General features: G+C 39.8%; 1 protein-coding gene across 2 annotated transcripts in view; it reads right to left on the reverse strand.

The window, feature by feature from the left end:
- LOC124159479 overlaps positions 1-16,613 on the reverse strand; it is a 211,450-nt gene extending 194,837 nt beyond the window's left edge. For both annotated transcript variants that reach the window (XM_046535311.1, XM_046535310.1), the window contains exon 1: positions 16,192-16,613. In XM_046535311.1, coding sequence (XP_046391267.1) covers positions 16,192-16,300 — 109 coding nt within the window. In that variant the 5' untranslated portion in view covers positions 16,301-16,613. The remainder of the gene's footprint in view (positions 1-16,191) is intronic.
- Between the last annotated feature and the right edge of the window lie 1,259 nt (positions 16,614-17,872).

Here is a 17,872-nt window from a genome sequence, read left to right on the forward strand (position 1 = left end):
CTTAGGTGAAATCCGTGTACAATGATTGAAATAATGCAGTAATATTGTGGGGTAACAGTGCATTATTTCATTAGTGATTCTTATTTTATGACTCACCTCATACCAGTTTTTTGTAAAAATTGCGTTTATAATTTGGTTGCAATCTGGCTGTGATTTACCAAAAGATAAGAATCATTGTTAAACACCGTAAAAATGTAAAAATCGTCGATTGGAAAACATATTCTGTAAGTAACGTACGTGATATGCGGTCTGAATTTGCTTTGAAACATCCATAGATTTTACTAGTGAAAGCAGTAGATTTTGAACGTTTTCCTTAAATGTTGGAAAGGGGAAATAACTTGAAAGAATAAGCTCTGAATCGCATACCCAACGAATACTTTCACGGAATTATCCATTTTATCCTACCGGGCAAATGCCAAATGGAAACAGGTTCGATTTCTTGAAATCACCATCCAGAGGTAAAAGCCAAACATTGAATACCGAACGTGTACGATCGCAGTAAATTCGAAGGCTATTGTTGTTAGCTTAGTTTCTCTACCGCGTTACGCCTCAAGGTCACGCCTACGCCATCGCGCCATAAATAGCGATCGGCAAAGTCACGTGTGTCACACGAATCTTCCACGGCACTCGACTCCAATGAATAGGGAGATGACTCTAATTCATAACGATCCAATTTATTTTAACTGCACTTGACCCCGAAAACCAATGGCGCTGAATAATTGCTCCGACGCAAACACCCGATCCTGCTTTCTTTTTCCGTTCCTTTTGTTTTCTCTCTGTGGCTGCCGCCGGCCAGAAGCCCGTCTTCAAGGGATCCACCGCCTCAACACCTCAACACGACGCTAAGACCGCCGAAAATTTTTTCATCCCCCAAGGAACCCGTTCACGGGCGCCGTAACGGGTTCACCTGAGCACATTGAAAGGTTTTTTCGGCCGTTAAACCGAATGCTAAAGCCTTCGATTCTAAAAAGGGGAATAATTTACAGCATTGGCTCGCGAGTGTATCATTATTAAAGATAAACATCGGAGCAGGATTTAATGAATGGTACGAGCTAGGCGGTAATCTGAGAAAAAATTGTTGCCTTTTTATTTATTCTCTGACGGTAAAGCAGTGCGTATTTTTTATAAGCGCCCTTTTTTGTGACGAGCAATTCGGCAGGATGATTCTGTTTAATCCTACTCAGTCAACTTTACCCCAACAAATTGATAGCCATTTAATAAATAAAAGAGTTTGGTACAAAGTAAAGAAAGTGAAAGCTCCTGAGGCGAATAAAAAAGTTTTCGATACCGAATCGAGGCTGAATTTACTCTGAAAAAGTGTACTTTACATATGATTTGAAATAAATAATTTAATTTTTCTTCGATGAATCTTTATCACAAACATATTTGTGGTAATAAAGCAGACGATTTAATAACAAAAGTACAGTGCACCTCATGAGTTCTGAAAATTTCAACTATTTAAGCATGACCGACGAAAATAAAATTTATGTAAAAAATATTTTTCGTTCAATATGAAAGTCTGATACATTTCGAGTGGATATGCGATACAATTTTAAGTAATTTACTCAGGGAAAGGGATGTTTCTAACTCTAAAGACGTTCGTTATAAAAGCTTCCTCTGTTTGGCTTGTTTACGGAAGAATGGTAGGCAGAAGTATCTAAAGATGAATCACTCCAATCAGAAGGTTAGTTTGAAAAGGTGAGGGTAGGGCTCATTCAAGACCACCTGAATATCATTCATTTAACATAGGACAGAACCTTAGGATTCCTTTTCCTGGCTTGTGTTTCTAGGAATTCCACGGTTCCCTTCTGCGTTAAATGGTTGATATTCACGTCAGACTGTATTGGGTGAGTTCTTCCTTCACCTGTCGAAACTGACCTTCCGATTGCAGCATAGAGTAATTTATTTTTATGTGTTTCTGTCATATTATCTAAAGCCGCGTTTACACCGGAGTTTGAAGCACTCGTTTCAAACAAAAGTTGCAAACATCTAAAAAAGCGCGCATTAGCAGATGAAGCATTTCGTTTTTCAAACACAACAGTTTTTCAGTGTTTGAAACAGAAATTTTTGTTTCCACCTGAAGTCGGTAAAGATCAAAGGGTGTTGCAAACTTTTGTTTGAAACGCTTGTTCGGTAACTATGTGCCGTTGAAACATGAAACAGATACATTTACCCCACCACCCCTCCGCGCATCCACCCCCACAACCACTTACGTGATCACTCGTTCCGCCATGCTGTCATCAGGGTATTCATCAAGGTCGCAAGTGTTTCAAGCATTTTCATGAAATATGGAAATAAACACCATGAAACAAAAATTTAAAACTTTTGTTTGAAACAACTGTTTCAAACAAAAGTTTGAAACATTTTTATCTTGTATGATGTCAGGCACGATGTGGCGGAAGTTCGTAATATTATTAAAATGTTATATTGCAATATTTCCACTTATAGTTTTATTCTTACACAACGCGTTTCGTCGTTACAAACGGCATTATCAAGTGTGAAAAGGTCTTAAAGAGTTTCTCCTTGTATATCTTGGGGCTTGAAGGGAGGGAGTAAGGGAGGGACCAAACCCCATCCTCCCCCTTACTCCCTCCCTTCAAGCCCCAAGATATACAAGGAGAAACTCTTTAAGACCTTTTCACACTTGATAATGTCGTTTGCAACGACGAAACGCGTTGTGTAAGAATAAAACTATTAGTGGAAATATTGCAATGTATCATTTTAATGATTGAAACATTTTGTTTGAAACTCCGGTGTGAACGCGGCTTAACACTCCGAATATTTTTACTTCGGTGCAGATATAGGCTTCACCCGAATTTTAACTTGAAAGCCTTCAGTCTATACCTCAAAACTCAAGCAACAATTAATTCCATTTGTTTCCTTTAACATCTCACACCGTTTTTCAACGCTTTTGCGCTGACCGCCAGTCAAGGTGACAAGGTGATTCAGGGAACGGTCAGTAGCCTGAGGTTGAGCATTGATAAAGCACCGCGTCGGACAGATGAAAAAGTGCCGCGATTAAAGGCAGTTCAAGGAAACATCTCCACAGCTTTCGCATAGGAAATGAGCTGGCACGCAGGTGGCGCCACGGCTAGGCGGAGTTTCGGACTAACGGTATTGGCCTCTTGACCCAAGAGCACGACAATACCAAATGTGACCTCCGGTTTGTTATAAAGTTTCAAGATGGCATATATGACCAGAAATACGAAAAAAAACCCAACGCTAAAAGGAGAAAAGACAAGGATTCTTCATAGGCAGGACCAGGAAGCGAGGTGGACAAGAAAATCGATAGTGCCTGTACCTGGCGCTTGTCGGTATAGAGTTTAAACCCTGAGAGTACAATTTACACAGTTTATAGAATAAGCAGCATAAAAAAAGCGTATGGGCAGTATTGGGAATCACTTTACTGCCGTATTGAATAAATTCTATGAATTTCAAAAAAGCTCAAGCTCTAGAAATTATGTGATGCATCAAAGCCCACGTAAATTTTTGAGGCTTTACTACTAATAATACTTTAGTTTTAAGATCCTAAAGTATTCTAATTGGGAGAGCAGAGTCTTACTCTTCGATCGTTCAAGTATATAATGATATTAAAATTTTAGCTCAGACAGAATGCCTTCTTCAAAAGCTACGCACTCGTCGCAGATCCCTTTTCTATTCATACAGCACTACAGGCCTTAATTATTATTAAAGAACTCACGAGGACTGCTATTGAATCAATGTGAATGAAAACAAATTGATTTTTTTTGTATCCTCCGCGTCAAATCAATCCACAAATGAAACTTGGAAATGACCTACGCAATAAACATACTTGGACAATTTAGATACGGCCATTTTTTATATCTGACTCTCAGATAACTATGAAAAATAAACATATGAAAGTACAAACTCGCGATTTCCTCAGACGACAAATTAGAAATCTTGTCAAAACCTTGGTCGCATAAACCACGGTCTAATGAGCAAACAGCTGCTGTATAAGTCAACTAGGTACAGCTAATTTGTGCAGCGAATATGCATATATCAGAGCAAGGATTTTGCTTTATTGCTTATATGATAATGATCTTTGCCCAAACTTATAACGATTTCCCTAAAACACATGAAAATATAACTTTGGAGCAAAACAGTAGCAATTGCTGATATCACAGATAGCTTTGTCAGCTTCGAGTTTGTTGAGTGATTATAATGATAAAGTAAAATACAAGGCAAAGTAACTTTGGGATTGAAAGGACTTTTCTTGACTACGTGAAATCAAATAAATACTAAAAGGTATATTTCTAAAAGCAAGTAAATATATTTGTATGTTTATCGTTCATGATGTAATCCATCATACAAGAAACTAAATATAAGTTGGGAGAAACCATTGCCCTACGGCTCATTGGGAAATACTATTTGAATAGGGTTACTATGAGGAGAAAGAAATAATTCTAGCAAGAAAATGACCTAAGGAAAAAATATTGAATTAATTCAACCACAGCGAATATAGAAAAATGAATAAACTTATTGCTCATTTAAGAGAGGACAGAGCCATTACAAGGCAATTATAGGTTGGATTACGTTTTTGCTGGATGACTTGACTATTTTGGCTTTGCCTTCATTTTTTCACAAAAAAATATGTCGCGAATGCCTTTTTTTACAATCCTCTCATAATAAACTATCAAGGAATACACATAAATGACATAGAGAGGACGCCGATGGAGAGTGATGACAAGAATAGTGATAAAAGTCCTTAATCATTGGAGTAAACATTAGCACGTGGTTAATTGCCAAAAAAGCGGTCCTACAAAGAACAGCTTTATTAAATTAAAATGGAATCCCTCGGACTGACGGTGGTCATTCTCACGAGGTTGCTCATGAATATTACGGTATATGTAATGACGCACGCTAAAAATAGTGCCGACTCACGGCGACCCGAGCCCATATTTACAGAAAATAAGAACTGCCAGAAGATTGGCCCAAACAATTAAAAGAACTGCGAGGAATTGGCGCTCGCGACGGGCAGTAAAAAAAGTCGGGTGCCTTATGCCCGATGACTCGCCGGGAAGGACCATGATAGGGAGAAAAGTTGATGAAGAAAGGACAATGGAGTATTCCATGATTCTGTAAAAAAATAATTGATTTAATAGAAACGGTGCGCAAAATTGAGGAAACGAATGATAGAAAACATGCTCCCAGCTTGTCTAAAATAAAAAATCTATGCAAATCCACGCCAAATCCAACAAATGTGCAATTAAAAAATTACTAATGGTGAAATTTTAAAGAGATTAGGTTGATATGCATATCCACTGACAAAATGCAAAACTTATACTTCTTTAACTCGTAAAAATAATGGTAGTTACAGGTTTTTACATGATTACTCGAAGGTAACGAGGCAGCTAAGGACTTAAAAGTGAAGATACAAAATAAGTTTCATATGAGAATCGTTAGAAAACTTCTCAATCAAAAATGTTGCCTTGAGCTCAGCCCAATAAATAATCGAATGGAATTTCTCATGGCTTTATTTACATTGTTGGCCTCATGAGTAACATTAGAAGGCTTCTTAACATAAAATATTATCTTGATCTTAAGCTAAATGAATATCAAAATTGAATTTCTCATGACTATTTTTAGATCATTGGCCGCATGATGGAAAAGTCGAAACTTGCTCTTTCCTGCCCTTAACTCTGATGCACACGCAACCAGGAGGTGAACTCGCATGTAGGTATAGCACACTCCCCTATGTGCGGAAACTTGGAAGCTGCCTACGTGACAATCATCTTAAGACGTCGACTTTTCCTATTCAGGACTATTCGCACGCACCCATGCCACTTCCCGAACTCACCAAAGAATTTCTCGTAGCAGCGATTTCTCCGCGATAGCCGAAATAGCCATCCCGTATGCGCTATCCTGTTGCGTGTTGTCTATCCTGTTACGCATTAACTTTTATTTGTAGGAAAGATTCTCACGGATTTCTCTGGCTTAGCTAAGATCTACAGGATGCTTCAAAAAGGAATTGAAATGTGTATAAAATGATTCCTTCCATCAGCCAAAGAGTTAGATGCAAAATGTCCTGTTTGCATGAAGCAAGGTCTGTCCTGAATTCGTGACATTTAGCAAAGCTTTACTTAACCTTCTACGTATGGTACAGCCAGCGGTGATTCTATGAGAATTCTTTGAGTCTTGCTAAACACTTAGGGTCACCGTAACACTTTTGCTATGTATGGATAATAGACCCACTACCATACATGACGTTAAGATTCATAACACCTAGATGTAGCTCTCGGTGTTACAGAGATTGATAAGCCACCTTTGGAACAAATGATGCAAGCAAAATAAAAGTTTTGGAGCGGTGCAAGAGTCGCAGCTCATTTTTCGGGATTTCCTCCGCGTCGATTGATTTTTCACGACAATTTTGACTTTTGAAATTAGCCACTAGTCAGGAGCATAAGAGGCAATTCTTCCACTTCGGATAAATATGAACGCAAAACCGGGTTTAAGATCAATGAGCGAGATCATTGTTTTTTTCTTTGAGTTGTCGCGATCGTTGTCCTAATTTTAAACTTTTATTATTATTTATTGCTCATCTCAATGGCTTTTGGCGTTACTACGGGCCAAAATACAAAATTAATGTTTTTATTTGGGGAGGGAATTTGTAAATATTGATGTGGTAAGATTAGTATTTTAAGATCAGTATTCAACCAGGAAAAAAATCTTGATGGGGTGGAAGAGTTTTGTTATCTAGGAAACCGAGTAATCAACGATGGACGAAGCAAGAAAGAAATAGTCAGTAGCTTAGCAAAGGCGAGGAGAATTCTCTACAAAGAGGAGAATCTACTTACAGCTGAAAATACCTATTTAAAAGTGAGGAAACATATTTCTACATGGGAGCGAGACTTGGGCGTTGACGGGTGCAGAGAAGTCAAGAGTGGAAGCATTCGAAATGTAATCCTACCGAAGAATGATGAAGATAAATTGGATCGGCCGAGTAAGTAATGAGGAAGTGCTGAGAAGAGTGGGGGAAAAGAAAAGTCTTCTAAAAACCCTAGTAAGAGGACAGGAATACATACTGAAGAAAAAAGTAGTACTCGGCCACGTCAAGAGACATGATGGCCTGATGAAGGTAAACTTCGAAGGATAGATGAACGGGAAGAAGTTCATGGGAAGGCCACGAATGAGTTACATAGGACAGGTTATTACGGGCGTAAAAGTGAAGACATACATCACTATAAAGATGGTAACGGATAGGCGAGAGGAATGCGAGCTGCGTCAAACTAATCTGGGGATTGTTGACTTATGATGATGGACCGGAAATGAGTTCTCTTCCAAAGAAGCAATGCTTATCAGGAGAGAGAGAGCAAATTATGGGAAACGATGGAACAAACTGCTGACCCAGGAGATGGCTTTGAAGAGAAAATTATAAAACTGCCATGAAAAAAAGAGAAAGAAAAGTCAAATCAAAAAATCTAGTTTGGCTAAGGACAATTATGAAAAAATTGAAACCATGTTTTTCAATGTCTTCCGCTCCAACCTTTCTCTCCTCCTTTGCTCTGATTAAAATTTTGCGCACAATTCTATCTCATCAAGGAGCACTACAGCTGAATCAGTTGACTTGAGCACCTCCCGTCACGCGAAATGCAAAGAAACCTCCCCGAAATGCTTTGTCGCTGGTTGGAAAAAAAAAGATCCAAAGGAAAACACGAATAAGCACTGAGAATAGCTGTGGTATGATTGTTCTGTGGTTTCCCGAGCAACGTGAATGTTGCCTCAAAGCTAGAGGCGTTGGTTCACATTCCTCGGGATTTTTTCATTTGCGAGGAATTCTTTCCGAGAACCGGTAATATCATTAATAACTGATGAAAAAAAAATCTGGAGAGGAGAAGGAAGGGGAAAGGCAAGAATCAAGACTCTTTATATATTTTCTCTGCAGCTCTGATTGATACGAAGTAGACAAAAGATATCAAATAATGATTGCAGCAAATACTTGGAATTTTTCTGTAAGATTGCGAAAAATGACGTTCCATTAATTGTGTCTTATTGGGGAACTGCAAAGGCTTGAGAAAGCTGCTGTTGAATCGTTGCGATGCAAATTTTATCAAAAACTGTAATTGCCACTACGTGCGTCTCAGACGTCGTTTTTCACCGAGAATAAAAATATAAGACCGTCAAAATATAAAAATAAATATTTCATGCATCAAATGAATACTTCCCAAAAACCCACATCCGCTTGGGATTATCAAATAAAATGTTATGCTTATGTTGCCACCTATAAAACTGTATACTAGATTTTGGAGCTTTGATTCACTTGATTTGACTCCAAAGATAAGGTACAGGTTTAAGAAATCTCAGCACATCGTAGGAATGCATATTGCCTCTTTGAAGCCAATGAAATATTCCGAAACTAGATTGTGACTCCTAATTCGCCTAAATCCTTCAGCAAGCCTTCCTTAATACGAATGCCATCCCCACATGTTTATGCTTTCACCAAAATCGATCTTACCTTAAACTTCTTCCGTAACCAACGCCAAAGCGACAAAAAAATATCGTATCCGAGCGAAATCGAGATAGGATATGCTCTCTTTGCAGTATGGCACATGAATTCTGGCAATGAATCAGCTAAGCATTCCAGGTGACTTTTTTTCCTAGCTCTTTGAAAGTTTCTCTCCGACAACGAGGTACACCTACATGCACTACTTCAGTGGATAGGATTCACAAAGAAGTAACCTCCACCAAGCGTGGCATCGCAATCTTCCCAAAGAGCCGCGACTCGGGTTAAGGGATTCCATTGAAAGCGGACGGGGATGTGGATAATTTCGGATCGTACCGTGCATCTAGGCACACCGCAAGCGACCGGTGATTGAGGGCGCGTTACCGACGGTATTCAGACCAGAAAGAGGATTGCGGAGGAGGCGGTTCAGTATGGTCCATGGCAAAAGGAGGCTGCGATGATGGGGGAAGATCATCACCACCTCGCCCAATTGCTTCGCATCCTAAATACTCGCGCAGAGATTGTGCTCAATACACATCAAAAAAAGACATTATATTCCTGCAAATGGACGGTAGCCACACAAAATCGATATTATTAATTTTTATTTCATTTTCAAAAGGAATATTTTTCAAATTCTTCGCAAAAAATTTATGATACATAAATTCGCAACAATATAATGAATTTATCAATGAAAACAACGGGGAATGATCAAATTATTTCGCAAAAAATATTTCACAAACAAAAAATAAGCATCAGCATTCCCATATTTTTTTAATCAAAACCAAAATATTATTACGTCAATGTTTAACTTCTTCCTGGGGTTTGTACAATAGCGAATAATTTTAAATACAGTACCGCAAAGTTAATAATGAGGAATGCGTTTATTTAACAACTATCCATCCATAGAGGCAACGCGAGTTTCAAGTAGTTTACATAAAGTACGTATTCTACGATTCAAACATTCACTGCCTACGAAAATCAAACGTGAGAAAAGGGTGTGGAATCTTCATTATGACACGAATTTCTCAATAAACACCCTAAAAGATGGATAGGATTTCGCCACGGTGATTTTTGCTGGCGAAAAGGCCTACGCCAAAGGCGATCGTGATGATGGAAGCAAGTGTTTGCCGACAATCTTCCCATCCTAAATGGAAATAACGGAGTGCGTTCTTCGTGGTTTGACATCACTGGAAGGCTTTCCCCGGAGAGAATTCGCTGTTTGCTCACATTCGCCACGAGTTCCGATTCGCACCGCGCTATCCTATCATTTCGGGAAAATCATTGCGGACGCAATAAACCTAATGGCTCGCCAGGTGTATGGACGGGTACGGGTCCTCATTCAGTCGTATGGCTAGCTAATGGTCGCAAATTGCCTCGAGGAGCCATAATATAGATGGTACATACATGCTGAAAGAGAATTTTTCCACAAATGTTCCCACCAAGGCAGTCTAGAGAGTGTAGCAGCCCAGCGGGTAGACATTGTCTAGCAATAACTCGTTCTTTGCCTTTTAGAGACACATATATAATAATAATATCTTCACAATAATTTACAATCCTATAACTGGGATAACTATACCTCAATTCCCACGTTTTATAGAAAGAGATTATGCAAGTAAAGTAACAAACAAATTTGCATTTCGTGCAAAGCATTAGGAAAGAAAAAACACGGTTTTAGCAGAAATTCAGCATCCAAATCTCACGCATTTACTGCATTATTTTTTCCGCGATGATATTAAAACATTAAATAATCCATCATTTACTGATAAAAATACGGAGAATAGCCGTTATATCGACTGAGAAAAGGACGTTGGCATCATAGGACACAACATTAGCAATTTTAGGCTGTACTGGTGGATAAAGTTAATGACCTACGGCATCAGGCATTGTCCTCTGACTGAAAGGATCTGGGTTCAAATCCGTGTGAAACTTCTGTAAATCAACGAAAAATCTACCCTCAATTTTAAGGGGATAAAGTGTGATTCCAATCGTACACCATCTCTTCATCAATCACGGCGAGATATTATTCTACACGAGTCGTGGAAATAACACTTTTCACACAACCCAACAAGAATGATGGTAACGTCATTTTTTTATAACAGTAGTATAAAAATTGGGCAATAAATGCGAGAGTAATTTAGCTTTGAATGCTAAAATCGTTGCTAAGAACCCTAGCTGTTCGTGACTGGAAGCATGTATCCCAGCCATCTCATCAAACCCGGTTCCGAGGATGTTGCATCCTGTGCGAAGCCTGCTTTAGCATCATCACGGGCTTTTAACCCAGCCATGACCTCCCCGTGGGCCCTTGAGCGCTAAAGCGAGACCTCTTGACACCTCACCACGATGACTGAGTAATCCATCTGCCTCCTCATATCCTTCCTGACCCCTTCTATCCTCGGTAGGGATAAAAAAAACTTCTCTCCCTCACTGCGTCACCTTCCTCCTCCTGTTGGCTTTTCCCCAATAACTCCACGAGCAAGTTTCACGCCGGGGAACGTTCACCCCGGATGACGGGAACCGCTCATCTCTCCGCCGCTGAAACTCTTCGACCCACGCCCAGGCGTTTTGCCGAAATTGTCTAATCGCTAACGGAGGATTTCGTCCCACTCGCGGCGATGGAATGAGGAATTTGTCCAAGAAAGCCGTTCGATCCTTTCCATATACGCGGCGTCCTCCTCCTCACATAACGCGTCCTTGAGTAATAAGGGAGTGTTTCAGTGGAAAATTCATGGGCGTTATACACAGAATCTCATCAAAGGACCCGTTTATCGAAGGACCAAAAGAAAAAGAAAATTTTCTGCACTAGGATTACTTCCAAAGCAGCGAGGCGGCTCTACAGATACACCATTGTACTCATGTACTGCGGTGTTAGTAGATTTTTATGTTGAAGTGTACCATATCACACTCCAACGAAAAATCTCCTCTTCGACTTAATGTATTGAAATCACCAAAATTTTTCTTTTCCTCACTTTAAAAACAGAGCAATACCTTTTCATATAAATTATTTTTTAAAGCTCCCCCTTTTATGAGAAAGCTTTAAAAGTCATAATCGAAACCTACGGTGGCTGGTATATACGAGTACATTGCATTTATATGTTTATCATATACGTTTACTATTCTAATAGGAATATGAATTGAAATTGGACACTTTCAGGCCTAAAATTATTCTCATTTTCAGCTTGAGAAATGAAATGATGGACAGGTTGAAGACCTAAGCCCGGAGTTTCTCATGAAAATAAATCGACTGCTGACACAGTTATGAGACACATGCGGGTGATATTGCCGCACTTGGGATATGTTGCGTAATTGGAACGGTTCAACCTTCAATTGATTAGGATATCCAAAGAGGAGAGATGGGTGGAAGAAAAGATGAAGGAAGGCTTTCAAATAAATAAACTATGACTTAAAAGATAGCGGAAACCTCAATTAATAACCTAAAAATGGTGAAAAATAGTAAATGCCATCAAATATGAAAAAAGCCTTCCGCAACACATTCATTGAAAACCGAGTATGCACATACAAATTTTTTGGAAGACACTGGCACATTATGAGCTCATTAAAAAGAAATTTCACGATGCTGCAACCATTTAACATTCACCATATTTTTTTTAGAAACTATTACAAATTTTTATGGAGGACGTTTAAATTTAAAATAGCACACCCAAGTTCCACAGCGTGCGTTTCTGATTGTACGAAGTACTTTCGTTCTTGCAATATTGATCGTGGCCACCAAAAAAAAGCACACCGAAGAATAATATATTCGGAACATTCAACTGACACCAGCAACTTAAAGCTATGAAATCACTTCCTTATTGCATGATCCGTCTCCATAGAGGTTAATGCTCGCAATAAATGATAAATAAAGACGTTACATGTTTTAAAGTGCATGCTGACAGTGCAGGTACCATAACCGCGCCATTCTCGCGTTCTTCGATCATTCTGACTGTAATTTTGACCTGAGGATGCCAAAGGGGAATTTTCGTTGGAGACGCTGGGTAATTTTATGGGCAGTTTATGAAACAAAAATAGGTAAGAGCAAAGTTTTTGTGAATATCGAACTCAACGGCAGCGAAGTCGACTGCTAACAACGTGAGTTTGCTCTCACTGATCCGATCACAAACTCACTCATTGTTCAGCCTCAAGGTTTGTTCGCAGTATGGGGGCAGAGAATACCTTGAACTAACATAAGCCAAATATTCGCGAATTTCTCAGGGGAAACATGTTCTTTTCCTTAAGCTATCTTGGACTTGGTTTTTTTGGGAGTTTATTTTTATTCTGGACTCTTCCATTGGCAATGAAGTAATCTATCCTCTTTTTAGAACTTTATTCTACCGTGATACGACTGGTAGCAATTTCGATGCGTCAGTTGAAACACTAAAAAATCTAACTTTTATCATTTATAAGAACATGTATTTTAAGCTTATCGACGACGGACGAAGACCTGCACTCCAGAGCTATAAAATCATGTCCCTAAAGCGAGAAGAACCGTCGCCGGTTGCGAGCTCTCCGGGAGCTCCCGATAGGCGACCGTTATCCGGCGACCGAATCGATTGCGGGGAAGCTAAACTGCAAAGACGTGCATTGGAAACGGTGACAGTGAGCTCAGGGGCCATCGTCACCTGTTCCGACCACGAAACGGCGGCGGAGGCCGTAAAGGAAGAAGACGAGGCACCCCGGTGTGGGCGCGGATGAAAACCAGACGCCAGGTGGTGCTTCCAACACGCACCACCCTCCTCTTGCGTTGCGCTCGGGGTACCACGGGGGTCCCTCTTCCCCAATCCCACCCCTCACATGCCTCGTGTGTACGAGTTGCCGTCACCCTCGTCAACGTCACGGAAAGTGATCCCCAGACCAGCACCCCATAACAAAACCGGAAGACGTAACAGCACGAATATTACGACCCCTACGATAGAGGATTTTTGACACTGGCCAATTTCATGAAAAGTTCCAATCAAATGACATGTATTAGCGTCATGAAGACCGCTGCGGCGCCACTTTGGCAGTATAAATCATTAAATTGAATTACGTTGAGCGTCGGTCGCGAGTACTAATGCTACTTTAGGAAAAAATAGAAACTTGGTAGTCTTGGAGAGTGAGGTCCTAGGTTCAAATTTTTTTTTAAATTCTCAAACTACCGAATACGGCTCCTATCGGGGTTTTCAATATTTTTTTTAACAATTGCACGTACACAAAATTCCATATCCTAAATATGGGAACTCTACCCAGGCGGGACTCTAACCCGCGACCTCTTGTTTGGCTGGCGAGGATTTCACCCCGCCGCCATCGAGGGCTGCAATATCAAATGGATAAACCGATGAGAATATTCTCAGGCACTGAGACATTTCAAGGCAAAGAACTAGCCTCTACAAACAAATATTAGTTAAATTCCTGTTCCTGCTTCTTACACCGGGGTGAGCTCTACGGTCGCTTATCCAAAATTCAAGCTGACGGATGGTATCCCACCATCTCCCACCACACGACTACTTAGGCCTCTAGAGGAGTAGTGTATAAATGTAAAATCAATCGAGAACCACTGTCAGACAGATTGAGGAAATGAAAACTAACTTTATAACTACTAAAGTACCAGATTATTTTCGCTAATGGCCTGCTATTTCCCATAACACTTGCAGAACAAAGGTTGCTTGAAACTGAGGGAAGCGTATGAAGCTGAGAGTAGTCATAAGTAGTCAAAAACTGCTACGGGCGAACAGAAAGCGTTACACAGATTTTAAACGAATTAGGCTGCGAGCCGCTACAGGCTCGAAGGCGCACTCGGCTCAAACTGTTTGAGCAATTGAGAAAAGATATCTTTCAGAGCATCACATAGAGCATCGTATTAGGAAACCACAAGATTCCCATATCCAGAAGAATTGCAATAAATTGAGACACATTTTGCCGAAAGAATAGGTATGGGAATTCGTTTTTCCCCAAGCAAAAAAGGACTTTAATAAATTTCATGTTATAAATGTTAAGTCGTTAGAACGTTTGCTTTTTATTTACAAACGGCTGATTTCCTAACGCTTACACCCCTATCGAGGCAACTTTCCAGGTAGTATGTAAATGAAGCCGGGAGACACTTGAGGACATCTACAAGAATGGAATGTTGGGAATCAGCTGCTCACTTGTAGCGCTCTCTAAGTTCAGTCCAGATATTTAGAATCCAGTTTTCATATGCATGATCGTCACCAATGTCACGCAAAGCGAACTCCATACCAGCTCCCCGTGACAAAACCGGAAGAAGCACTGGTCTGGGCTTTGCGAGGGCGTCTCATCGCCCACTCAGCTGGGGAGACCCCGTGGCCGAATATTCGGTTCCCTTGGGGAATGCGATCGAGTTTCCATCGTGGGTGTCTGGAGATGACGACTCTATAGGGTCCATAACGGTTCAGTCGGTCACATCAAAACCGTTTTTAGGTGAATTCTTTTCTTAAAAAAGTAAACAAAAAGGAAACTCTAGATAGAGGGCCCAAGGAATTCGTTATATCACGCGTCTCGTCATAAGAGTATGCATAAATCCGAGTGATTACTACCTAATTTTATTGACGGCAATTATTTCTATAAAAACAGTTTTCCGCCTTCGATTGCTAGTATTAAATATATTAAACAAGTAGTCTGTACGTTACCTAAGTAGTAATTGTGGGAAAGTTTATTTCCCTTGCAAGATCTAATATTGAAGCTTACACTTGTTGTTGATACAGAACTTAATTATTTCGTGCAAATGCTATTCTGAGAATACATTTTAATAAACTTTAAAAATATTCTGAAAGTGTTTACCGGCACAACTTGTATTAGATAACGTATCTTATTTTTCAATGGGCACCGTAGAGACATTTGTGACAGTTTTTCGAGTTCAAACGCTTAATATTAGCGTACCTAAACAAAAGTAGACTAGGAAAACATAAATTTCACTTTTATGTATTAAATTTTTCATTATTTTCCAAAATATTCCTTAAACCTGAGTCATATTACCTACATGCCACAGGTTAAGAAAGAACATAATTATGCCATGACAGATAGGGACATTAGCTCCTACATTTACCCCTTAATAGTGATCTGCAATCATCACGTACATCTACTCAACTCGACGAAAACTTTTAGCTGAATTTCACCCAAACTTTTTTTTTCACATTCGAGTTCAGAAATGTTAAAAATTCATGCAACAGAAAAAAATATCTATTCTTAACGATGATTTTACATATCCAAGCAAAACCACTTCCAAATAGGTAAACAGAAAATGTTTGCTGTAACGCACAAAGTATTATCAGAGAGGTCATTTATAGAGAAAGTCATTAAAACTATTATAATATGCCTGTTTAGGTACAATTATTAATTTATTCTTAACTTTTATCTATAGTGATGTTATTTCATAGGAACCACGTCAGCAAATATAATGCTGGGGCATTTAAAAAAAATCACAGTAAAAAATTTATGAAAGGAAAGTAGCGACTCAATTTTTTGATGATTTTAATTAGAATATATTAGCGAAAAAGGAACAACTGCCTTTCTAAAAATAGTTGAGATTCAGCACTAAATTGGGCAGGTAGAAAAAGCATAGTATCGACACAAAAAGGCAAGAGAGCAGATCAGAGAAATAAAATTTGCCATAAATAAATTGAGGAAGAGAAAGTGCCATTATTTTTAAGGCCCTAATCGGACTTAATGAAGGACTCTATATATAGGTTAAAAAAGAGCTCCAAGTTTGAACGGCAAGAAAACACTGGAAGAGCACTCACCCCTGACGGCGGACGAGAAACAGACCAAAACGCACAACACCGAGACACCGATGACACTCCAGGACATCTTTAGACCCTTCTTGGTCACACAGTTCCGCACTAAATTCATTTTTACAAAGTGTATGTTTTAAGAATCCAGTCAACTCCGCATCAACTATAGTTCCAATGGCCGCACTTCACTCCTAACCTCCCTCCAAAAGAGTTATACTCCTCCGCGTTCTTTTATCAGCGATTATCCCCGATGGAACAGCGCCTCCGTGGAACAAATCAAAAGGATAACTGACGCACCCCGGCCCCCTGAGGAATTATCGTAGCGCCAGAGACTCCCGCTGGAGGTCCGTCGGTCGTTGAAGTCACCACGACCGTTGAAGTCTCTCTACGTCGTCCGTAAGGCCTCCTTTAAGGGTTGAACGTCCGCACGGTTTCCGTCAACAGATGAGACTGAAGTGAAGGCGGCCTACACAGGGAGAGGACGGAGGAAGCCATGCCCAAGGGGGGGGAGTGGAGAGAGGGGAGGGGGAAAGGCCGTTAGTGGGATGGGTTGGGCCGGTGGTGTGGGTCGTGGAGGTGAAAGGAAGGGATGGGGGGGGGCTAAGAACGAGGGCGAATGAGGGAGGTGAGGGAACAGGTATACGGGTTCCTCAAGGAGGGAGGAGGGGTCTAAAATTTTCAGGGGGTCTCCAAAGGTACTCATTGGAAGGGTGAGGAACTTCTGGGAGCAGAGTCGCCGCACAGTACCTGGAATAGATTGATAGTGACCAGTTAAAAATTACCGTTGTCTTTGCATACATTTTCGACCCGATTATAAGCCTTGCGATACTTTTGATTCATAAATTCACTTGACAGCTCAGATGCTAAAATGTATTCGCAGAAGCACCAAAAAGACCAGTTGATCAAGGGATTGGGGTGATAAACCCATTGAGAGAAACCGTGGGAAGGAAGATCACATGGGTACGGCAATTGTATTGGAGAAATTGTTTGAAAGCAAGGCTCATCGAAGGAAAAATTCAAAAAGGGGAAAAGGCATAATTTAGGACGTGAAGTGAGGCTGCACGGGGGACTGAAATTAAAAAGAGCTGGCCAAAAATCTTTGCCTCGTAATTATTGATAAATAAATGGGACCTTTTCCGTCGATTGTATTGTAAAGGTGCAAAAAAACTTAGGCAGAAATAAAATACAACGTCATATGGGAGGACAATCAAAGATAAACATTTGGAAAAGTGATGTGGGATGAAGACCCTTAATGGTCAATGCAAAATAGAGGCAAAGGAATATACAAGAAAAATGGAATTACTTTCATTGGTAACAGCATTTAAAACTATAAAATAAATTTTAATAAGTAAAACCATGATTAAACGTTGATATGTGGTCTTGAAACCTGAATTTTGTTAATTGAAGCGTTATGAAAAAGAAAATTACCATTTCCTAATTTTTTATTGCTCACTGATCAGACACAATGCCTAGATATTCAAACAGCCGGCTGTGACCATAGCATAGAAGAAAAAACGTAGAAAAAACTTAATTATTAGAGTCTATAACCTGCCTTAGAACAGACCTACTGCAAGAAGAAAAGGAAAGTTAATCCGAGCCCTGTCATCACTGAAAAAACTTTAAACACAATCGCTTTTTAAAACTTAAAGAACGTTACCGAGGTAAAATTTCTAATTATTTCCTTAATAAA

Source organism: Ischnura elegans, chromosome 5 (genome assembly GCF_921293095.1).
Source record: "Ischnura elegans chromosome 5, ioIscEleg1.1, whole genome shotgun sequence".
In the NCBI taxonomy this organism is placed as follows: Eukaryota; Metazoa; Arthropoda; class Insecta; order Odonata; family Coenagrionidae; genus Ischnura; species Ischnura elegans.